At 40.2% G+C, this 25,317-nt stretch overlaps 1 protein-coding gene across 15 annotated transcripts in view; it reads left to right on the forward strand.

Moving 5' to 3' along the window:
- The window catches only part of OSBPL6 (oxysterol binding protein like 6), a 217,533-nt gene that overhangs the window by 124,869 nt on the left and 67,347 nt on the right, over positions 1–25,317 (forward strand). For 14 of the 15 annotated variants that reach the window (XM_070358938.1, XM_070358952.1, XM_070358932.1 and 11 more), the window contains 2 exons: positions 2,393–2,652; positions 22,202–22,294. In XM_070358938.1, the coding sequence (XP_070215039.1) occupies positions 2,551–2,652; positions 22,202–22,294 (195 nt within the window). In that variant the 5' untranslated portion in view covers positions 2,393–2,550. Of the gene's footprint in view, positions 1–2,392; positions 2,653–17,552; positions 17,711–22,201; positions 22,295–25,317 lie in introns of those variants that run through there. The other variant, XM_070358966.1, reaches the window with a different exon arrangement.

Here is a 25,317-nt window from a genome sequence, read left to right on the forward strand (position 1 = left end):
ACCGGATGCCATGATCTTCGTTTTCTGAATGTTGAGTTTTAAGCCAACTTTTCACTCTCCTCTTTCACCTTCATCAAGAGGCTTTTCAGTTCCTCTTCACTTTCTGCCATAAGGGTGGTGTCATCTGCATATCTGAGGTTATTGCTGTTTCTCCCAGCAATCTTGATTCCAGCTTGTGTTTCTTCCAGCCCAGCGTTTCTCATGATGTACTCTGCATATAAGTTAAATAAACAGGGTGACAATATACAGCCTTGACGTACTCCTTTTCCTATTTGGAGCCAGTCTATTGTTCCATGTCCAGTTCTAACTGTTGCTTCATGACCTGCATACAAATTTTCTAATTGGGCTTCCCTTATCTTCTTTACTTCCCCATTCTGGTTCTGCTCATGGCTGCCAAAGTGATCTTTTTAGCATACAAATCTGGTTATACCTCACCTCTTTATGGTCTCTTAGACTTAGGATATGGAGAAGGCAATGGCACCCCACTCCAGTACTCTTGCCTGGAAAATCCCATGGATGGAGGAGCCTGGTAGGCTGCAGTCCATGGGGTCACTAAGAGTCAGACATGACTGAGCGACTTCACTTTCACTTTTCAGTTTCATGCATTGGAGAAGGAAATGGCAACCCACTCCAGTGTTCTTGCCTGGAGAATCCCAGGGACAGGGGAGCCTGGTGGGCTGCCGTCTATGAGGTCACACAGAGTCGGACACAACTGCAGTGACTTAGCAGTAGCAGTAGCAGACTTAGGATAAAAATCTGAGTGCTGAACGTGCCCTACAGGAATTGAACTCTGCTCTTCTTTGACCCTCATGTCACTGTCTCCATGTGTTCTGATTGTATTTGACCAGCATGAATTCCTAGATCACACCCAGTTGGACACCCAGACACCTGGCTAACTCCTTGTCATCTTTCAGATCTCAGGTCAAACCCCCCTGCACAGGGATACCTCTGACCTCCTGACCCAGTGAGTTCCCCTTGCCGTGTGTCCTCCTAATACCCCATGTATCTTCATCCTTTTTTTGATTTTTCGCATTGACCGTCTCTGCCCCTGGACTGAAAAGTTCAGGTCTCACTTTTCTTCAGCCTAAAGATTGATATCTCTTCATCATTAGCAGCTTTTTTTGTTTGTTTGTTTCTGATTTGTGCTAAAGTACTTACCCAAGGGTCTATGCTTCCTTCAAGGTATTTAGATTGGGCCTGGAACTTGGCCTTCCACTTGATTAGAAGAGGACAAAGTTCACTTTAGTTGTCAGTCTTTGGGGACACAGATTGTTGTATAAGCTTTTCATCTTACACTATCATGCTTACCTTAAAAAACTTTTTTCCCCAGAACCCGTGTTGCCAGTTGAACAACAGGGACAAGTGTTTAGCCATAGTAGTTACAGTGCAGACTTTTCCTTATATGAATACAAATGAAAAATGACGTGGTTCTCGGCTGTGGATAACTGGAGCAACTCCATCATTTCCCCAGTCCCAGGACATGCCTGTCAGCCTGCAGATGCTTGTGAGCCTGTTGGTGTTGAGAATCACGCGTAGGTGTGCTATGGTCTTGAAGTACAGATAACGGTGCACATGTGTATCCCTTACGTTCAGTTCAGTGCAGTCACTCAGTCGTGTCCGACTCTTTGTGACCCCATGGACTGCAGCACGCCAGGCCTCCCTGTCCATCACCAGCTCCCGGAGTTCACTCAGACTCATGTCCATTGAGTCGGTGATGCCATCCAACCGTCTCATCCTCTGTCATCCCCTTCTCCTCCTGCCTTCAATCTTTCCCAGCATCAGGGTCTTTTCAAATGAGTCAGCTCTTTGCATCAGGTGGCCAAAGTATTGGAGTTTCAGCTTCAACATCAGTCCTTCCAGTGAACATTCAGGACTGATTTCCTTTAGGATGGACTGGTGTATCCCTTGATCCTTCCCAAACATTGGATCATATGATGCACGAAATGCATCAACTCTTTTCACTTTTGTCACAGACTTCTTTGTGTTGGATTTAACTGTCACATGTATAAAATGACTGAACTAAACTGGTAACAGATATGGACGGTGCTCCCATTATAATCCCTTGAGCAGGGGAAATTGCATTTCAGGGGAACCAACTGATGAACTTTGGCATGAAGATCCAGAACATAACATTGTAATTTGCTTTAAAACAATGAGAATACAGTGGAAGAATGTCACTTTAACATATGGTCTCTTCCTGTTTTCCATGTTGACAGATGTTTGTTACATATTAACACTTTTATCCTCTACCTTAAAATCTAGAAGAAATAATATTTAGTAATATGTCAGAGTTCTTCCTCTCATGTTTGTTTCCTAAATAAAATGATTTTAATGTAATGTTTTTTTAAATCATTTACATGAGGTTTTTTTTGTTTGTTCATTTTATTTTTAGGTGTTTGGGACACCCTCAATATTTGTCTCCTCTTTTCTAATGAAACCTGATTCATGAAATGGACTAAAGCTGAAAAAAATCACCTGCTTCTTTGTCTGCGAATTTGAAACACAATTGGCATGGTCTTCAGTGCGTTCAACTAGACTGTAACTGCAGCTATGAGTTCAGACGAGAAGGGCATATCCCCTGCTCACAAAACATCCACCCCCACCCATAGAAGTGCCTCCTCTTCGACGTCCTCCCAGAGGGACAGTAGGCAGGTAAGAGAAGAGTATAAAGTATGTTTTGTTATTTTGGAGCAACTGTAGTAACTTCAGGATATGATGGGATTGCTAATTAACTCTGAAACTTTTGTTGTGAAGATTTTTTATTCCCCAGGAAAACTCACTGTGTTCTGTAGATCTGCCTGATGATGTCATGAAGATCTTGCTCTTGATTTTCTATAATTGAGAATCCTTTTTCAGAGTACAAGCCACAGGAGGAGTGGCTAAATGAAGCCCTCAGTGTTCTCCCCATGTCTGTACCTGGAGGCAGAAGGTGGCTTCTGGAACATGAATGTTCTGCTATTTCTTCTTCACTTGCAGAAGTTGAAAGGGACTTGGCATCTTCCGACAGGTCTCTCATTGGTCTGCTGTGCATGAACTTCTGTTTGGAGTTTCATGGAATCTGGTAACAGATTCAGGAATGAGGTTACAAATATAATTATAGAATCAAGAAATTGAAGTCAATAGAGAAATTAAATTATTATTGCTTAATTATTCCATGTAGCTCATTCTGTAAATTATTTTTGTTTACAGGATACTTTATTACTACTTTGGACTTCCCTGGTGGCTCAGCTGGTAAAGAATCCACCTGCAATGCAGGGGACCTGGATTCAACCCCTGGGTTGGGCAGATCCCCTGGAGAAGGGAACGGCTACCCACTCTAGTATTCTGACCTGGAGAATTCATAGTCCATGGGGTTGCAAAGAATCAGACACTACTGAGCCGTTTTTACTTTATTACTACTTTAGTGGCTATTATACAGACAAGGTTGTATGGAGGTTAGTCATATGAATACGCTTCTTTGTCAAGACAGGTGAATTTTTTTGCCCAGCACTTAACTGAATATTATTTGCCATTATAATGTTATCTTGTGATAGACTTTCACAATAAGCAGATGTTAACTTTTTCTAAAAGCTTTCCTTTTGGGGGACATCCAGTTAGCGAACATTATTGTGCAGTTTTTTATCTCCTATTTTATATGTTCAGAGTATTTTGCTTAGTTTGCTATTTTTCTAGTTTGCTAGAAGTGCACACCTCAGTTATCTGATATTCTGTAATACAGACTTGGGCCTTGAGATGCCAGTTCCACATGAGAATTCCTTCTTCTAGATGGTAGGAATGCGCTTCTGGAGATGTTCCTTAGAGAGCCCTCAGTCTACAGATTCCCACTCCGAACTCCCTTTCCTATTTCTAGCAAGAAATTGCAGGGGAATTCAAAGAGGACATCTATGTTCTGTTCATTAGAAGCAGTTATGTCATTAGCTGAATCTGTGATTACACAAAGTTATAATGTTCATTACATCTTTAGAGTTTAAAAAAAGTAAGAGTACTATGAATGAAAACACATTTAAATTAAATTACTACTGCACACGGAGATGCTTTCTAAGTTTGCAATTTCATGCTACCCTTCACCTGCCTCTGGCCTCTCTTGTCATGGCTTCTCTATTTTCCCCTTGCCCTGAGCATTTAAATTGAGAGGAATTTTAAGCAGTGTGGCCTCCCGGCTGCTGAGGGAAGGAAGGGATCAACCCTGCTCACCCTGGAGAACTATAGCAAATGGAAGAGATTGCTGACTGTTGCAGAAACATCTGTCAGGCTTAGTTGAACTGCCTGTTTTACCTGAGCTCTGGGGTGAGCATGCAAAAAAAACAGGGCGGAACTGAGACTCTGATCCACCAGAGGAGGTTTGGAGGTGGAATGTGTGACTCCTGGCTGGCTTGTGGATAGAAGGTTTTATGATGGGAATAAAATAGCATGCCTGATAATGCATTCTAGAAAAATAAGAAACATTCAAATGGTTATTCTTCTTCAAGGAAAGAGTTTACTTTCATTCCTGTTTATCTCAGCAGGGGAAACTCTCCCAAGTACTTTCTCCCCTGGTTCCTTCCTGCCTCCTGTTTTGTATCTGTTTATCTGCCTCAAGGGAGAGGGGAGTAAAGAACCATTCCAGTTCTTTTCCCTCCATGTCTCATCACCTGTTAAAATCTTGTATTAGCTTAGGGAAATCAGAAAATGTGAGTGATCTTGTGACAGACTATGATGTAGTAGTTTTTAATGCATCTATTTTTTTTTGTGATGGCTGTTTTCATGGTGAAGGACGTAGAGAAAATGATGAATTGGTCTTCATTGAATGTTACCATTCTCCTGATTTGACTGACATCTATGTTCAGTTCAGTTCAGTCGCTCAGTCGTGTCCGACTCTTTGCAACCCCATGTATCGCAGCACGCCAGGCCTCCCTGTCCATCACCAACTCCCGGAGTTTACCAAACTCATATGCATCAAGTCAGTGATGCCATCCAGCCATCTTATCCTCTGTCGTCCCCTTCTCCTCCTGCCCCCAATCCCTCCCAGCATCAGGGTCTTTTCCAATGAGTCAACTCTTCTCATGAGGTGGCCAAAGTATTGGAGTTTCAGCTTCAGCATCAGTCCTTCCAATGAACACCCAGGACTGGTCTCCTTTAGGATGGACTGGTTGGGTCTCCTTGCAGTCCAAGGGACTCTCAAGAGTCTTGTCCAACACCACAGTTCAAAAGCATCAATTCTTCGACATCTATGTAGATGGTGTCAAATTGCAAAGTCCGTCCCTGTTTCTCTCCTAAACTGATCATACACACAAAGGCTCTAGCACATAGTACATGCCATACAGTGGTGACTTTCTGCACATTATTTGCCTGCCCTTCCCAACTTCTAGTTCCAGGTCGTGAATTACTTGATTGGGCATTTCTACTTAATTGTGTCATTATCACCCTAAATCAGTGTGTATAAACCAGTTTACTATCAGGATAATCATTCTCGTGTAGACTCAAGGCCAAAGTCATTTCTTTCTTCTTTGTTTCTCCCACATTCAGTAGGTTAACAAGTCCCACTGATTATTTCCTCCTTCATAATATCATTCTTTCTTTCTAGTCTCACTGCTCATTTCCTAGCCTAGATTCTCATCACCTCACCCTAGGGTCCTGCAGAGTACTCATGCTTCACTGATTCCTTGTGGCCTCCTGAGCTCAAATTTCCTGAATCTGGAAGATTCATGCTCAAATTATTTCAAAGACTTTCAGTTCCCTGCATGATATATGATTACTTTATATCAAGAGACCACCATGATTGGATCCAGCCGCAGTCTCTTATTTTCCTCCCAACCTGTACAGTCTTGTCTGCTCATGGCTCCCAAAACTTCCTTATCTCCATCCCTGCTCCTGACTTTGTGCATGGATTCCCACCACCCTCCTCTCAACTCAATACCTCCTGTGCTTCAAGGACTAGTTAAGTGACACTCTCACTGGCCACTAACCCATGCTGACCTTTCCTTTCTCTGAGCTTTATAGAACTTTTTGACAACATTTGACACTTCCTTGTTATCTTTTTATGTACTGATCTCCTCAACTATATTGCAAGCTCTTTTAAGCAGACTTCACAGTCTGATTCTTCAGAGACAAGCCTTGCACCTCAAGTATTTTAATGTATCCTAGAGGATATTTTTAAAGATCTGCAACAATATTAGTCTTGTCTTTTTATTACAGATTTTCCAATCCAGATTTATCTATCCTCATAGATGAGTATAAACAAAGAACATCTGTCAACTGCATAGTAGTAATTGGCTGCCCTTCCTGCCACTGAATTATGTAGCCCAACCAGTGAAGGAGGGAGAGGAGATGGGAAATGAAGTGATTTGGTGCCCCTGTGGTTTCACTAATGTTTCTTCACCAATGAAAAGGTCAGGGTCCCACTTAGTATTTAACAATTTGGAAGACTTTAGTAACTGCTCCATTTACACTTTGTTCAAGAGTGATATCAGATGTTAGAACAGCTAACAGAATTGGCTGTATCTGTGTATATGTGTGTATGTGTGTCCAACTATGATTCTGAAAATGCAAGAAATACACTCCCTAAATTTTTAGGAGAGGAAATAGGTTGATTAGATGTCTAGGACTTTTGCATAACCAGCATTTCCCAAAGTATGGTCCAAGGAATGCTTATCCCTTGAAATGTTGAATGAAAAGAGGGTTCTGCTGTCAGGAAGATTAGAGAAATGCTAAACCCAGTCATTTTTTGCAATTAATAAAGACATCAATAAATCCTGCAGCCAGAACTTGATTTAACTGAGCACTTCTCGAATGTGATAGATTGTGGAGCTTTTTTATTTCCCTAATGTTTGGTTGTTGAAAGTCCAGATTCTTCTTTCTATTTTGAAATGGGAAGGTAAAGGAACACTGGGCCCGGATCCCAAATGGCAGCACTAGACTGGGCTCAGGGTTGGCTTCCCCTTTAGATGAGGCATTTGCTCTCTCATCAGCCACAGTCTCTTCCTCTCCTTATTGTATTGCAATATTTTGTGTTTCCTGCCTGGCCCCTGAAAGCATTTGAATTCGCGAACCCTGATTCGGGATGTTAATTAGTTGACAACAGTAATATTTAAGTGACCAAGGAAGAGCTCCACTTGGATACTAAGAAGGCATCTCAAACTTAACATATCCAAAACTGAACTCTTAATTTCTCTCTCAAATCTACTCCTTTCCAGTCCCCCTTATCTCAGTAAACAGCAACTCTGTCCTTCCACTGGTAAGGCCAAAAATCTTGCAGGAGCCATCCTCGACTCCTCTCTTTTCTTCACACCACGCGTCCAGACCCTCAGTGAATCCCATTGGTTCTGCCTTCAGGATGTCCTGAATCTGACCACTACTTCCCTCCTCCTCCCCCTCTGCCCTGGTCTGAGCCACCATCATTCCTCACCCAGACTATGGCCATATCCTTCTAACTGGTCTCCCTACTTCTACCTTTGACTAACCTTCAGGTCATTTTTCACAAAGTAGTCAAAGTGGTCCCTTTAAAGCTAAGTCAGATCAAGCCTCTCACCTGTGCCCAGGCCTCCAATGGTTTCCCATCGCTCTCCAAATATTTGAGCTGCTGACCACTGTCTACAAGGTCATTCATAACCTGGATCTGCATATACCTTTCTGGTCTCATCTCCTACCACATTCCACATAGTGCTCCCCAGCATCTTCCTTAGATGTGCCAAGCATGCTCCCAACCTCAGGGACTTTGCATTCTGGGCCCCCTCTGACCAGCTTGCTTTTCCTCCGAGTATCCCCAGATATGCTCACACTCTTGACTCATTCTCTAAACGTACCCTCTTTGGGCAGCCTTCCCCCACCCTCCCCTGTGTATCCTCATCACTCACTGTCCACTTACCTGCTTTTGTCTTCAGAGCATTAACCACTATCTGACATGTTACATATTCACCTGTTTACATTTGTATTCCTTCCTCTGCTCCTTACCACTGCAGTGCAGACACCCTGGAAACAGAAGTTTTATTTTGTCTAATAATGTCTCCCTAGTACCATTAGCACCCCACTCCAGTACTCTTGCCTGGAAAATCCCATGGATGGAGGAGCCTGGTAGGCTGCAGTCCACGAGGTCGCTAAGAGTCGGACTCGACTGAGCGACTTCTCTTTCACTTTTCACTTTCATGCATTGGAGAAGGAAGTGGCAACCCATTCCAGTATTCTTGCCTGGAGAATCCCAGGGATGGGGGAGCCTGGTGGGCTGCCGTCTCTGGGGTCGCACAGAGTCGGACACAACTGAAGCGACTTAGCAGCAGCAGCACCTTCTACAGTCCTGGCATATAATTTGGCTCAGAATATATTTGAATAAGCAAGTGAATGAGATATTGGCATGGATAGGAAGATTGTGAACCAGGCTCCAGAGGCCTTGGTAGCTGTGAGGGAATGATCATGCAATTAGGAGATGACACCAAGGAGAGAAAGTAGTACAGTCAGGAGTTGAGTCTCTCAAAAACAGTGGGCTTTGAAAGTAGAGGAGGGATGGTCCAGAAGTGGCAGAAGATACCAGGAGAGCACAGAGCCTCCTGCTTGCTGCTCATGGCAACTGTACAGTAGAATGAATGACTTGGGGCTTATGTAGGCAGAGATATCAAACAAAAGCAAAGCAATGGGAGCATTCTGCACAGATGTTAAAACTATTGGTGGGGTGGGAGATAACTCTAAAATAAGAGTTGTTGTTTCCCAGTCTCTCATCGTACTTATTTTTCAGTAATACTATGTAATTGGCTTATAGCAAGCCAATTGGGTTCTGTTTGTTTGTTTTGATAATTACCCTTATGATTACATTTTTTAGAGAATTTTTTGCAGTATACAAAACTGAGACCACCCTGTTGAGACAGTTTCAGTAGTTTGGGATCAGGCCAAGGATCTACATTTTAAAAAAGTTTTTTTTTTTAATGTGGACTATTTTAAAAAATAATTTTATGTATTTATTTTTGGATGTTCTGGGTCTTCATTACTGTGGAGGCTTTTCTCTAGTTGGGGTGAGCGGAGGCTGCTCTCTAGTTGCGGTGTGCAGGCTTCTGATTGCCATGGCTTCTCTTGTTATGGAGCACAGGCACTAAAGGCCACGAACTTCAGTAGTTGTGGCGCATGGGCTCAGTACTTATGGCTCCCAGGCTCTAGAGCAAGGCTCAGTAGTCGTGGCACATGGGCTTGGTTGCTCTGAGGCATGTGGGATCCTCCCGGATCAGGGACCGAATGTCCCCTGCATTGGCAAGCAGATTCTTTACCACTGAGCCAACCAGGGAAACCCTCATCTACATTTTTTAAAGTGAAGCCTCTGGAGCCAATGCTTATTTTTACTTGTGTTGTTATCAAACCATTTCAGAAGATCAGATACTGTTGCTCCAGGAACTTGGAATTTGGAATGAATAATTATCAGATAGTGTTAGTTGCTTAGTCGTGTCCAAATCTTTGCGATCCCATGGACTGTAGTCTGTCAGGCTCCTCTCTCCATGGGATTTTCCAGGCAAGAATGCTGGAGTGGGTAGCCATTCCCTTCTCTAGGGGATCTTCCCAACCTAAGGACAGAACCCGGGTATCCCACATCGCAGGCAGATTCTTTGCCATCTGAGCCACCAAGAAAGCCCAATTACCAGGTGACAGTGTCTATTACTAGAGTGAATTGTTATAGCTCTACCAAGTTAGATGTGAAAGGCACATATGAGTCAATCTGTTTGTTTAATGAAAAATCAAAGAAAAACAAACAGCTATCCTTATAATGATTTAAAGTTTACAGAAGCTTAGAGATCATAAAATAAAGAACTTTTTAAGGAAAAAAAATGATATTCCTAATAAGTCATAAGAGGCTGATAGTTAATCTTCTTGCCAGTGTTTAATAAAATATATATTCAATATTATGGTCAGTGATTACAACTAATAGAAGATTTCAATTACATGGATATCTAAAAATGTTTCCTGGGACTTCCCTGGTGATCCATTGGTAAAGACGCTGCATTTCCATTGCAGGAGCACGGGTTCAATCCCTGGTTGGGGAACTAAGATCCCACATGCCATGCGGCACAGCCAGAAAAGAAAAGAATAAAGTATTAATACTAAGAAAAAAAAGTTTCCTATACATTATTTATAACAGTTAACAAACCATGACCCATGCAGTTAATGTCCTCTTGTAGCATGGGAGGCTGCCCCAACAGTGATTCAGTGGGACTCAGGTAACCATGGTCTGGTTTACCACCACATAACCACCCAGTTCAGATATCAGCAGCGTCTGCTCTATTTGCAACTTTCATTACTAGTGAAGAAGATGTCTAGAAAACCAGAAAGTAAAAATGTTCTTCATTAACAACTATACTTTGTGTACAGGGTTTTCATAGCAAGTTTTATTCTTGGACAAACAGATTGATAAAAATATCCCCCAGCATATACACAAACTGACGTGGAATATTTTTCTTCCAGTTGAATCTCTGAAGTATCTTTTTCAAATAGCTTTGCTAAACCAAGTTACTGCTTTGAAATATAGCATCTTTATTTTCTGAATATGAAACCTATTTCCATCTTTGGATTGTGAAAAATATAATGTTCCCCAAACAAAAATATTCTCAGTTCTGGAGAGAAAAATTCAAGCATTCTTGATTTATATCTAACTTCCAGTTTAAATTGTCTTCAGTCTTATCAGTGAGGAGGAGAATACTTTGAAATCTGCCAGTATCTAAATAGAAAAATTTTAGAATTCAGTGGATCCAGGGATTTGCCAGATAACCCTGGAACCCAGCTCTCAGTTGAGAGAGAAATACTAAAGTGATAAGTGAAAGTCGCTCAGTCGTGTCTGGCTCTGTGACCCCATGGACTGTATGGTCCATGGAATTCTCCAGGCTAGAATGCTGGAGTGGATAGCCTTTCCCTTCTTCGGAGGATCTTCCTGACCCAGGGATCAAACCTGGGTCTCCTGCATTGCAGGCAGATTCTTTACCAACTGAGCTATCAGGGAAGCAGTGTCTTAACCATAGCGAGACTGATATATAAAGTCCTGGGTGCCAGGTTAGTTTAAATTCCTGACTTGCTTCCAAGTTAGCCTTTTGGTGATTCCAGTCATCCCAAGGAACCTAGCTTTTAAGACTTAGGACCAATGTTGATGGGAAAAATAGTATCTGCTTGCAGAAAGTCATGTTATGACCAACTTTTGTGATTTAGGTGCATTTTTAAAATCGGGTATTTTGAGAAGTCTAAATATTAGGCACAGTTCATGAATAATAGAACAATACCAGCAACAGCTGCTTTCTCATGAGTTCTCACTATGGAAGGCTGAAATATCACTATTTCAGAGAACTAAACTTTGGTATAAAGTGGTGAAATATTCTGGCCACACTAATGAGCAGCTAAGTCAGGATTTGCTCCCTGGAAGCCTGATTCTGGAGTTCCTGTTCTTGACCACTCCACTTGTATGCTCCGTAGTAGGGCTGGATGAGCAGGAATGTCTGGGGAAAGGGCCTTCTGTACTTGTCTAAGTGAACTTTGTAACACGGCATTTGTCAGTTACCCTTGAGTTATATATCACCTCCTCATTTTTTCCCTCAACAATAGCAGTAATTTTTCACGTCCTCGTTGGCCTGGGAAACAGTAGACCAGAAAGTACACAGATGAAAATATTAATAATGATTGTGAAGTCCTGGTATTAAAGGTGAATTTTTGTAGTTTGTGCTTTCCTGAATGTTAAATTTTCTGAACTTACACTACATGTATTGCTTTTGGAGTGAGAAGTTCCGATCATTTATTTGTTTGCTGAAAACTACAGTTAGCCTTTTCTATGAAACAAAATGAGCAGCCCCACAAATTTCTTGCTGTCCCCACCATTTGGAGATTGCTGTCAGTGCTGCTTGATGTTTATGGCGTGTGTTCAGTCCGTGTCAAATGTGCTGAAACTGAGACCACTGGAAGGAAATTTGCCACCTGGCACGTAGATACTTATTACCCACAAGTGATTGAGAACTCAATGTTATCTCAGAAAGAATCTGTTTGCTGCTTGCCCTGGTGTGTTTGCCAAAGCACTTTGGTTCTCTCCGCCTGCCTTGGTTTCTCACTTAAGGAATTATTTTATTACCTTCTGTCTGGTTTGGGGTAGCCTGTTTATAGAAGCAAGTCTGTCCATCCTTCAGAGCCAAGATGAATACTGCCTGCTGGGTTCTTAGGCATAACACTAAATGGAGAGAAGCACAGTATAATCAGTTACGAACCCCGGAGAGTCTCATTCGTAGGTCATTGATGAGGTCTGGGAATCTTTTGTTTGCAGAAGCTTCCTCGGGAGGTTGTTGTTCACCGAGGCTGGACACAATCACTTCTATACAACACATTTCAGGTATTTCACTAGGACTATAAAAACATCATCCCAAAGCATCAACAAAACTGCTCTATTTGACTTTCAACTTGGACACATAGAAAAAATTACCATCCTTCTGTCTTAGTAATTCTCCTAGGTTGTGTCAGGGGAGTGTGTAATTTCCTCGGTTCTGTCTCGTCACAACAAAAATTTGAAGTGACGGACGTTAAAGCTCTCGGTGTGTCACACAGCTCTCGGACAGATCAGTGTTACAGCTCTGTGTTACAGCTCAGTTTTATTTAGAAAATAAAGGAAAATACATCCTCGAGGTGTGAGGGCATGCCGTCCCAAAAGACATGAAGAGAAGAGAGAGAGAGAGAGGGAGAAGAGAGAGAGAGCATGCGCCTGAGAGAGAGAGAGACCCCCCGGCCCTTTGGCTCCTCTTTTTATATGTTTTTTCTCCTCCCCCCTGGGCCTGCCGTATGTAAATTGGGCTAGCCAGGAGAGCTGTTTGTTCTACCTGAGGTCCTCACTCCAGTCCTTGGGCTTTCCTCTGTTCTATTTTCGTGGGCTTTTCCCTTCCTTGTCTTTTAGCCACTGCCATTCTGGACTCCATTTTTCTATTCTACCTACCTAACACTTATAATTAAAATACCTTCACAAAAGTAAAGGAAAGCCCCATGCATGTTGTGTCAGGCCTCTTGACCTCAAATCCTAGTTAAAGAGCAGATTTTGTAGTAATGGGAATAGCCAGGTTGATGAGGTTTCAGGGAAATGGATGCTGTCATGTACTACTGCTGGGCATGTTAATTAATTCTGCTTTTCTGGAGGGAAATTTTGCAGTATGTATCTAAAGTCTTTTAAAAAATCAAACCATAGGACCTGGTAGCTCAGCTTCTAAGAAATGCATTCTAGGGAAACAACCAAAGATACATGTAAAGATTTCTGTGCAGAGATGTTTCTCAAAGTATGTTTATGGTATTAAAAAATTAGAAGTAATCTAATATTCAACAAGGAATTCATTTAATAACCTGACTCATAGCCATACAGTGGAATATTGCACAGCTGTTAAAAATGTTTTTAAAATGTTTAAAGCTCTGAGAAAATTATATATTGTTAAATGAAAAAGACCCAGGTATTACATTGAAAATATAGTGTATTTCCAATTTTTTTTTAAGAATCAGGAGTATATGTTCATTTAAAAAGCTGAAAGCAAATATACCAGGATATTGGAAGAGTTTATTGCTGGTTGTGGGTGGTTTCTTTTTTTCCTCCCCTCAAATTTCTGCAGTGGACGTGTATAGCTTCTATCGTCAAAAACGTTTATTTTTAAAGGTTATATTTTGTGGGTTAATGTGCATATGTATGTAAAACATATATATGTTTAAAACAGTATATGGAATATAGTAAATACAATATAAATGTCATCTATTTTAATTATCAAATTGTAAGCCTTAACTCCATAAGATTTAAAATTAAATGAATATGAAGTATATACCAGATGGGACACTTAAAGCAAGTTTTTAAAACCATTTTTGAGATGCTATGAGCAAAACCTGTGCCCCTCTTTGCCCTCTAACTATCTATATTTATCTCATAGAAATTCAAGCATGTTTTCCAGAAAGTGGGAACTTGGACACTGTATATTATTACAGCAAATATTTGTTCATTCTTTCAGCAAATATTTATGAGTACATATAGGCAAAGCATAGATATATCTGCTCTGAGTTTACAAGGGTAATCAAAACAAACCAACTCTGCCTTAAATATACATATAAAAATGTTTATACGATTTTTTTTGCTTGTTAGCAAAATCTTGAGTGATGATCATACGGAAAACCTTTGTCTGTTCTGGGTCATTTTAATAGCCTTATAGAAAAGTACAAATTAGCTTGACCTCAGTGTCCTTTTCTAGTCATCCAGAATTGTTCTCCTGCCTCTTATTAACTCTGTACATTCCAGAGCCTTTGTTCTTGAAATGGGCTTCGTATTTGTCCTTTTATTTGCCGTTCGGTTGTAAGTGCTGTAATGAGGTATGATCGTAGTTGCTGGGTTTTCAGTAGTTTTGCTGCATGTTTGTGAGTACAGGTAGGGAGCAAGCCCACAGGTAAGTTCTGGTTCTAGTGTTACTGAAAGGCAACCATGGGAATGAAAGAATTGTTTATTCATTTGCCTTTTACCACTTCATAGTCAAGATTGCTGAACTCCTCTTGGCTATAAATGGACCACTCCATGGGCCCTGATTGTATTTCTTACAATGCAGGGTTTCCAACAACAGACGACTTCATTGTGGGGCCATAGCTGTTGGCTCTTAACAAGCTTGTGTTTCTATGCAGCAAGAGTCAAGAATGTGATGACTGTTGGTTCTTCCCTCAGGGTTTCCCAGGTGTGCTGTGTGGAATTTTCCCAGCCACTGTGCCTAAAGTTTTCTACTTTCATTCATCTTAGTGGTGCTTATATGGAGATTTATTATTAATGTAATTCTGCCATCTTTCAGTGAGAGCAAGATAATCATTACTATAGAGAAAGTAGTAGAATTAACTGCTTCTTCAGTCATGGCCTTCTGGCTTTGGTGATTTTGGTACTTTATGCTATTCCCAAAGTAATAAAAATAGTCCCTTTAAGAACATGATTAAGAAGACAGCAGGCAAGACTGCGAGCCTCTTTTGCTGTAGGCATTCACAAGATGTGCAGTGTGCATCGCTGTCCACTGCTGTTGCTTTCCCACTGGCAAGTATCCAAGGGCACCTGTCTCCACTCACTCTGTCAGCTTTCTCAGTAAGCTCCGGTGCTCCGGTCATGAGATGGTGCTGACTACAGTTGCTAGATTGACCAGGTAACATAATGGCCTTGTCAGATATGGCCTCTCAGCTTCCAACGGGCACCCAGGTGTCGTACACCTGTAGAGTATTTGGACACATCTTTCTGTGGAAATAAGAATGCGCAAGATTCCTAAACATTTTTTCGTACATCGTTTGTAACCGAGCTGTTAGCCACCATTTATGGAGTGCCTGCTGTGTGCCAGTGTATGGTAGGACTGTCCATACACTGGGTGCCAAGTCAGTGACTTGCAGTGTCTTCTAAGGTAGACTTTAACATCTCCATTTTGGAGATAGAAAACACTGAGGCTGAGAGAGGTTCATGACTTGCCCTCTTTATTTACATAATAAATAGCAGCATGGGGGTTTGTATGCTTGTCTATGTGACTGCAAAACTACATTCTTTTCTCTTCATCAGACACTGCATTCCTGAAGTAGAGCTAGCTGACTTGCGCTTAGTTCTGGAAACTTGGAAGCAAACCTCATGGTTGCACCCTATTTAAGAATGCTGTAAACTTATTTTTGTTTTATTCATTTCTGCCCCTCTGTTTCCATGGAAGGTTGTGGTAGATGTGTTCAGTTAGTCTTAAGGTTAAAGACTACTTGAAATTGCTGTAGTTTTTTGTCATTGTACTGTTGCTAATATTGTATTGTTGCTGTTGTTAAGTTGCTAAGTCATGTCCGATTCTTTGCGACCTCATGGACTGCAGCATGCCAGACTCCTCTGTCCTCCACCATCTCCCTGAGTTTGCTCAAATTCATGTCCATTGAGTCGGTGATGCTATCTAATCATGTCATTCTCTATCACCCGCTTCTCCTTTTGCCTTCCATCTTTCCCAGCATTGGGGTCTTTTCCAATGAGTCAGTTCTTTACATCAGGTGGCCTAAGTATTGGAGCTTCAGCTTCACATTCAGTTCTTCCAATGAATAGGCAAGGTTAATTTCCTTTAGGACTGACTGGTTTGATCTCCTTGCAGTTCAAGGGACTCTCAAGAGTCTTCTCCAGCACCACAGTTCGAAGGCATCAAGTATTCGGTGCTGAGCCTTCTTTATGATCCAACTCTCATATCCATACCTGACTACTGTAAAAACCATAGCTTTGACTGTAGAACCTTTGTCTGCCAAGTGATGTCTCTGTTTTGTTTTGCTTTTTAATTATCTATTTTTGTATGTTTGTTTGTTTAAATTTTTGGCTGTGCTGGATCTTCGTTGCTGCATGCTGGCCTTCTCTGCTTGTGAGTGGGGGCCACCCTGTAGTTGAGGTGCAAGGACGTCTCACTGTCATGGCTTCTCTTGTTGAGCAGTACAAGCTCCAGGGTGCGCAGGCTGTGGTTGTTATGGCATGCGGGCTCAGTAGTTGGGGCTCACGGCTTCCGGAGCTCAGGCTCAGTAGTTGTGGCACATGGGCTTAGCTGCCCCACGGCATATGGGATCTTCCGGGACCATGGATTGAACTGGTGTCCCCTGCATTGCACGGTGGACTCAACCCCTGGACCACCAGGGAAGCCCTGTTGTCTCAGCTTTTTAATATGTTGTCTAGGTTTGTCATAGCTTCCCTTCTAAGGAATAAGTGTCTTGATTTCATGGCTACAGCCACCATCCACAGTGATTTTGGAGCCCAAGAAAATAAAATCTGTCATTGCTTCCACTTTCTCCCAGCACTCTTGACATCTAATACTAGCTTTGATTTTAGTAGAGGTCACTATTTAAAAGCTTGGAGTCCAGAGGAGAATCTTGATTTCCATTCCAACTCTAATACTTTCTGTGTGTCATTAACCTCACTGAGGCTCTGTCTGCTCAATCAGCCATAAAATAAATTGAATAGCCATTATTTAAAGGCTTTTGATGAAGATGGAATGAAATAATCCGTGTAAGAGACAGGGATAGAGAAAGCACTGAATGTGAACTATCACGATTGCCCTCATCATCAGCACTGTAAAGGCTACTGGTGTCACTGGAATAGTGTTGCTCTGTCAAAATTAGAAAAACTAGAAGAGAGACAAGCCTAATCATCAGAAGCTTGAACAAGAAAATACTTTTGAAGTTTATGAATCATTTTGGATATCTTTCTTTGAAAATAGTTTATACAGTTCATGAACAGAAAAATATTATAGCTTAGATAAACTCATCGGATGAGCAATTTCAGTGGAGTTAACATTCAGAGAGCAATGGTCTCTTTAATACTGTTTTAAATTTGCATGGAAAGTGAGTCTATTCAGAAATTGGTAGCCACAACCTACCATTTTTCCAGCAGCTCTTTTACATCTCTAAAATGAAATTACACAACAGGCCAGACAAGCCAAGAGACCCATTCAGCAGTTCTGTGGACTTTCATTTTGAGAGTTGTGTTTCTCTCTGCAGAAGTTGCGACTAAACCATTCGGCCGTTATTGAATGTCTCTTTGTATGTCTGTTTACCCACATCTTTGATACCACATAAACCAGACTGTAGTCACGTCAACAGATTTCTGCTTGCTGCCTAGGAGGTATTAAGGTTAGTGGGTATTACCCAGGGGACTAAGTTTTACCAATTGAAAGAGCGGCAGTGAAATATGCACTCAACTCCAGGTTTTAAGCTAAGTGTGCATCGGTTTTCTCTGAGCTGGGCGAACAAAGGATGGGTGAGTACTTTCACCTTCTCTGTGTGTTCCAAGTTCCTTAAAATGCTGACCTGGAAAGAACCTAAGTTCATCCTTTGTCACAAATGTCCCCACACCGTTCAGAGGGATTGATAATGGGGGAGAGCAATGCATGTGTGGGGGCAAGGGCACATGGAAATCTCTGTACCTTCCTCTCAGTTTTGTTGTGCAGCTAAAACTGTTCTAGGGAAAAAAAAAAAAAAGTCTTTAAAAAAATACAGTGACCTGGAAATTAAGTTGTAATTTTAGTATTTGAAAGGAAACTTGATTTTAAAAGAACAATGAACAAATATATGTAATCCTTTATTTAACCTTCTTATATAATATGTATAACACCTTGAGGGTAGGTGGCATGTATTTCCAAGTCACTGTGAAAGAATATGAAAATAGGCAGCTTGTGAAGAAAACCAAGTATAGCACAAGTTATGATCTTAAAGGAAACGTGAAGATTTAATTTTTGTTACTGAAGATGTTGCCACATTATTAATACATTTTTTTGTGTTCTCCATTGACCAGTCACAGCTTTAAATCTAATAAACAAGAGCTTAATTCACCAGATGTTAACTCACCAGATGTTTTCGTTTTAAAAGTTAAGTCCTTATTTTAAAATGTTTTCAAAAGTTCTGTCTTATTGGAGCTGTGATTTTTATAATTCCAAGATGAAACTAGAAGGGAGTTTTATACCTGATCTTGTGTTAATGATTGCTGAGAGACCATTCTCTACAACTTAATAAAAGAGATCTAAAAAATTCTAGAGATTACCTGCCTACAGTATGCAGGGCCTTGTGCTAGAGGTCAAGGAAGTGGGAAACCAAGATGAAGATAAGTTTGTTCCTACTTTCATGGAGCACACAGTTGAACTCGAGCCCAAGACTGAGTATGACAGATTTGAAAACTGTCTTCTTCATATCTGCCCATATTAAGAACATAGCATTCACCTCCTTAGGTATCTCATTAAAATAATGAGTGATTGTGTGTCCTTACGTAACTTCAGGGATATATTTTTGACTTTTATTTAAAAACCACGAGTTTGAAGCCAATTCTTAAGGTAGTTGATTAATTTTTTATTATCAGATAGATGATAGGTTTGAATAATATACAAGTATACAGTATACTCGGAGAAGGCAGTGGCACCCCACTCCAGTACTCTTGCCTGGAAAATCCCATGGATGGAGGAGCCTGGAAGGCTGCAGTCCATGGGGTCGCTGAGTCGGATACAACTGAGCATCTTCACTTTCACTTTTCACTTTCATGCATTGGAGGAGGAAATGGCAACCCACTCCAGTGTTCTTGCCTGGAGAATCCCAGGGACGGGGGAGCCTGGTGGGCTGCCGTCTATGGGGTCACACAGAGTCGGACACGACTGAAGTGACTTAGCAGCAGTATAGCACAATTTAATCTCTTAAAGCCTCAATTTCCTCACAGTGGTAATAAAAATATCCACTTATTACTAAGATAGAGTTATCTTAGTAAACATTTTTATGATTTTCTGTACCTTGGAAAATCAACAAAATTTGGGTTTGGATTATCCACTAAGTTGGCATGTGTTGTTCAGCCGCTAAGTCGTGTCCGACTCTTTGTTATAACAAGTTTGAAATGAATGAACCTCTTACTTTTCTTCCCTAATGCAAACTTTTGTAAAATTGAGTGGAGAAAACAACTAATGTGTTCTCTGTGACAGGTACTGTGGTAGGTATTTTACAGATTCCGTTCTGGTTTGTTTCGTCACTAACTTTTCTGACCCACAGAATCCCAGCTGCCCTTTAAGTATCCCCAGGTCTCTATAGAGACAAAATTCATTTTTTTCACACTTTGAATATCCTAAATTGATTTCCGTGTCTGTAGCTTGAATTGAATATTAGGTGATTTAGTTTCTTTCACCTGGCTAAGTCCCTGAGTTAGTCCTTTATTTCTTGCCTACGTCGCTGTTAAGGTCAAGTTCCTTTCCAAGTTTTGCATTTCTCACTGTGTGTATTTGTTATGCGGGGTAGGGAACGGGGACCCGAAGGCAATGTATGTGTGTTTTATTGCCCAGACACCTGCATGTATGAAAATAGAGAGGCGTCCTTATGTTATATAACCTCTGACAAACTTCCCTATACATTAGAGAGAGAATGAGAGTAAAAAAGATAAATAACATTTTGGTATGGTTATAAGAAGTTTTCAATTTGCATATGCCCTGAAAGGGCCATGGGAACCTCTAAGGTTCATGGACAACTTTTTGAGAACCACTGCTGCATAAGCTAAAGGGATGAGGAGGGTGAGTAACAGTGGGGTGGGAACTTTGACTTCTTTTATATATTTCTATTCTGTATTTGAATTTTTTATAATGAGCACATATTAGTTTTATTATTTTTAAACACACACGCAAAAAATGAAAGGCTGTGAGGGCGTCCTAGAAGGTAATATGATTTTTGCTTCAACCACAGCAATAATTCTCATTTTAGTTCCTGTGACATGCATGATCTCAGAATAAATTTCAATTTCATATTTAGCTGATATGTTTTAAGTAGGATCCCATCCAGAGTACTAACATGGACAGTAATACAAGTCCCAGGTCATTTATTCCCATTGTTGATAAAGATCTGAACACACACCGCCTGTTTTCTCTTCATGGTCCGCCTTTGCTTCTGACGCCCACAAAAGGCGCAGGCACAGATGTGGATACCAGTCCCGTTTATCATTTTTCGCCGCTAATTGCAGTGAACCTAGGAATGGAAAGAGCAGAGTCCCATTTACTGCTTCAATTGCTTGTGGGCACACTGGCTGCCAGATTAGAAGTTCTTGCTGCCCACTGCCCACAAAGGTGTTTGGTCACCAAATATCTGTTCTGATTTCTTCTACTTCCTCACAAATTGGAAAAATAAATCTTCCACCTCAGTTATTCTCTTTCTAATAAGTGACTTAAAAAAGCAATCAGATACGATTTTAAAAATTTACAGTCAGGCTTCTAATTTTCAAGATAACAGAAATAATCAAAAGTCTGAATAGAAGTTAGAATAATTTGGCTCAGGTCAAAGTGTAACTTGCTTTATGAAGAAGCAAGCATTAATCTGACAGTTTTCCAATGAGATAGGAAAAATAGAGACCTTAATAGGTAAATAAAATCCAACTTTATGTATTGAAACAATGAAATGTTAGAACTAGAGTAAAAATGTTACATTTTCAGCCTGTATTTAAATATTAATTCCGTTGGATTATTTCTTTAATGTCTTTCAGATTTATCCCTTTGTATAAAGTGCTTAATTTCTTCCAAATATAAAGTAATGTATATTTTTGCACTAAAAAAAGTTAAGAAAAAAATTAAAAATCATCTGTAATTCTACCACCTCTGTACAGCTACTGTAACATTCTGGAATATATTTTGGTTATAAGCTTAGCAGCATCATATTCTACATATTCTTTATAGCCTGATTATTTAGTTAACCAAACACCATGACAATCTTTTCCATATCAGTAGACCAAAGTTCATGTTATCATTTTTAATCATTGCATGCTATTAATACTTCCTTAATAATCTGTATCATTCTCATATATATTAGATTTTTTTACTCTAATAAGATAATGCTTTAGTAAGTGTATCTGTTCCTATATCTTTCCATACTAGTCTGATTACTTCCTTAAAGACTTAGCTATAAGATTGCTGGGCCGATGAGGCAGTACTTTTTTCTCCAAAGGCTTTTTAATAAAATTGCAAAATTCCTCTTTAAAAAGTATACCGATTGTATACTCCTTTTCCCCCAACCATGATCTATTCTTGAATGTAATGGGTTTTAAAAAATCATTATTATTTTGGTTTTCATTTCTTTAAATACCTCTGTGGTTGAAGTTGAACATCTTTTCCAATATTCTGCACAAGTTGCCTGCCCATATAACTTTGCCTATTTTCCTGTTGGAATGTCATCTTACTGACCTGTGAATGCTCTTTATAATCTTTGTAAAAGATATCTACTGCTTGTTGAATTGTTTTCTTCTCTGCATTTAAGAATTATAGTATTGTAACTATATAATAATTATACTATTATAATATCTAATTATAAGGATTATAAGAAACTCTAGAGACTAAACAGTATTATGGCTCTGGGATTTTTGATGTAGATCTTTCTCTGTTTCCTGCCATTTGAAAGATGAGCAAATCTAAGTAGTAGGTGTACCACCATTCTTATAAAGTTATTAAAATGTTGGGACTTATTCCATGTTTGTTTGTTTGTTTTTAATTTGTGTGCTCCCTGACTCTTTCTCTAAGACTAAAATCAGTATTGTAGCAGAAATTCACCATCAAATCCATAAGAGAAGGAGACACTGTCCTGACACTTTTCTTAGCGTTGTTGCTGCTGTTGGTCTCCCCTCTGGAACTTGTCGTCTTTAACCTAGCCCACTGCTCCTCCTGTGATGTGTGTGATCTCACCCTCCTGTCCATCCACATGAGGAATGGATTCTCTAACCCTCAGCTGTATTTCCGTGTATTTTCAGAGCATCCACATACTGGAGAGGACTTCTTCCACGAGCACCGAACCCTCTATAAGTCGGCAACTGCTGGAACCAGAGCCAGTGCCCCTCTCCAAGGTCAGTGACAGTGTGCTGCTCTCCAGGTGGCAGGATGCCTGGCCTGGGGCCAGTGGAACGACAACTCTTTCGCCTGACTTCCCTAAACTAGTTATGATGCCCATTGTAGAACTGCTCTATCTCTTCTTTCCACCCCCAGTATGTAGGGTATCTTGCCCTGAGAAGGGAAGAGATGAAAGTGTATTTGCTGAGATTTGCAGGGTTACATACAGATGGCCAGAATTCTCTTTGTTTGGGGCTTCCCCGGTGGCTGAGAAAGTAAAGAATCTGCCTGCAATGCAGGAGACTCGGGTTGGATTGCTGGGTGCGGAAGATCCCCTGGAGGAGGAAATAAATTGAAATACGCCAGTCCACTATTGAAATTGAAATACTCCAATCCAGTATTCTTGCCTGGAGAATTCCACAGGCAGAGGAGCCTGGTGGTCTACAGTCCACGGGGTTGCAAAGCGTTGGACACAACTGAGTGACTAACACTTTCATTTCTTTTCACTTTCTCTTTGTTCTAAGGGAAAGGCAAGAGAAATTATTGTCCTTCTCTGTTGGAGAGATGAACTAATATTTCTATATCAAGGTAATTTTAAAAAGTCACTGGGCCCAGATGTAACAACAACAGCAACCGCAGGTACCATGCACTGGGTACGAGGTATTATACTAAGACTTGATTCCATTTACTATAATCCTTATGAGCAGTTCCATGTAGTGTGGATATTTATAACATTTTACAAATACAGGAACCAAGAGTTAGTAACTTGCCCAGAGTCAAAAAAGCTGCTGAGTAGCAGGGCAGGGACTCAAAGTTAGACTCGTTTAAACTCTGCCCCACCTGCAGGGTAAAAGAGTCCCCACCCAGAGGGGCTGCTGTATGTTCAGAGTTCAGCACCCTTCTTACAGCTGGTCTTCCTAGCAGTGAGCTCAGAGGACAACACACAGACTACTGATGCAGACCTTTTCTGAATCGTGGAAGCCGGTGTTCCCTCTCCTTGGGCTTCCTTCTCCTCAGACTATGGGAACATCTCAATTAATTTATGCCTAAAATGCAAAAATCACAAAGAAAAGTCGAGGAGACACCATCCTACTTATTCTCATCCCCTGCTCAATTCCCTGAGATCTTTCAGACCCCCCTATTGAGAAACTCAGAAAATAGAATGCATGGGGATTTTGAATCCAAATACAAAATAGCACTTTATTTTCCCAAAAGGTTAACTAAGTATGTATAACTGATTCATCCATGTTGCTTTTCCTACATTAAATACAATCCTTTGTGAAAAGAATGCTCTATTATGCTATTGAATTATAGAATATAGTACCTCTTTATACTTTGAAGGTGTTACAAGCCATAGACTTTATTCTGTCAGATAAGAGCAGGTTGCCAAACTAAAATAAGGGAGTTATTAAATTGTTTAAAAAAAAAAACAACTTAGAAATGAAAACAATCTTATTTCTATTTGAATGGCAAACAGAGGGTGTCTACTTGGTCAATATGACCAGAAATCTCTTTGAAACCTCAGTTCTCTCTTAAGACAGCTAAAGGACAGAGAGAATAACTCCGTGTAGGGAGATGGAGAAGGTGGCCCACCCTGATTGAGCACCCACTTTGGGATCTGGGTAGGACCCTGGCAACATCCACTTCTCATTCCTTCTCCATGCATCTGCCTGCTTAGATCTTGCTGTGTGACTCATATTCTTGTGTTTTTGTACAAATACGTAACAGCTCTCTTGGGACCCCATGAAATCAGAGAGTCCTGTTCAATCCAGACACCATAGCATCTCACTGTCCCTCAGCCCCTTTGAGAGAAGATGGGCTCTCTGGGTACTGCTTGGTGGTGGAAGAACACTGTTTAAGTACACATAGTCTTGTCTCAGGATTTGTTCAAATGCTTTGTTTGATACTTTCACCTCCTAAAGCATTTCACGTATCCGCCACCTACACATGTGCGCCTATAGAATAGACTCTTGAGAAAGGAAATGTCTTTTTTTTTTTTTGAACAGCCTAGGAAACCTGTTATCAGGTTACTTTCTGTTTTGGGGTATTGTTACTAGATCAAAGATGTTTAAAACTTCTGTAATAGCAAAAGTGTTTGTATATCTGTTTCAAGTACTGATTATGTTAGGGTTTTTGACTCTGTTTCTAATATACATAAACCTATGAAAGTTGGTGACTTTAAGAAGAAAATTGATATTAATTGAAATTAGGAATAGTTATTCAATTTTCAGAAAGCAATTTTAGCTTTCTCAAAACAGACCTGGTCTACTGAGTATAGAGATGAATTGTACTAAGTCCTGAGAGGATTTTCATTTCTTACACACCTTATTTGTAACATTATCATCAGTATTTATAATTGAAATAGAGTTGTTTGCTGTGGCATTATCCCTTGCTTTTTTGTCTGTTTGACAGTTTATTTATTAACTATAAGAACTATATTAGGATTCTTCCTAATTTCTTTTGCTGGGTTTAGTAATGCTGAATCAGAGTGAGTGCAGTTACCTGCTCAGAACTGCTGCATGTATGTTTACAAAATACATTTTTAACTTTTTGCTTTTTCTATCTTATCCACATAGGCCCACCCCTTTTTTCCCTCTGTAGTTAAATTTCCAAAGAAGAAAAAAACTGCTGTGATAGAGATCAGTAGTATAGTGCCATAGGGACAAGCTATTACTACATTCTGAATTTAATTAGGAAAAAATTCAAATAGCATTTGTACTTATTATTAAAGATTTCCATTTTCATAAGTAATGCAGAGTATTTGTCACAAATGGAGAGAGAATAAACAAAGATGAACACTAGCCTTCAAATAAGATAAAATCTAGCCAAAAATGAAAATGCTCTTCTTCTGGAGATGCTATCCATGGATGGGGCTACTAAAAATAGAAATATCATTAAATACAGCTGATATCTCTCTAAGACCAGAGATAGTGTTCATGAATATAGGTAGACATATGTAGAGAGTTATTCTTTTAATTTCTTGATTACATTAAGGCTTTCTAAAAGAAATCTATAGAAATCTATTAATTTTATGGAATAA

Source organism: Bos mutus, chromosome 2 (genome assembly GCF_027580195.1).
Source record: "Bos mutus isolate GX-2022 chromosome 2, NWIPB_WYAK_1.1, whole genome shotgun sequence".
Taxonomy (NCBI): Eukaryota; Metazoa; Chordata; class Mammalia; order Artiodactyla; family Bovidae; genus Bos; species Bos mutus.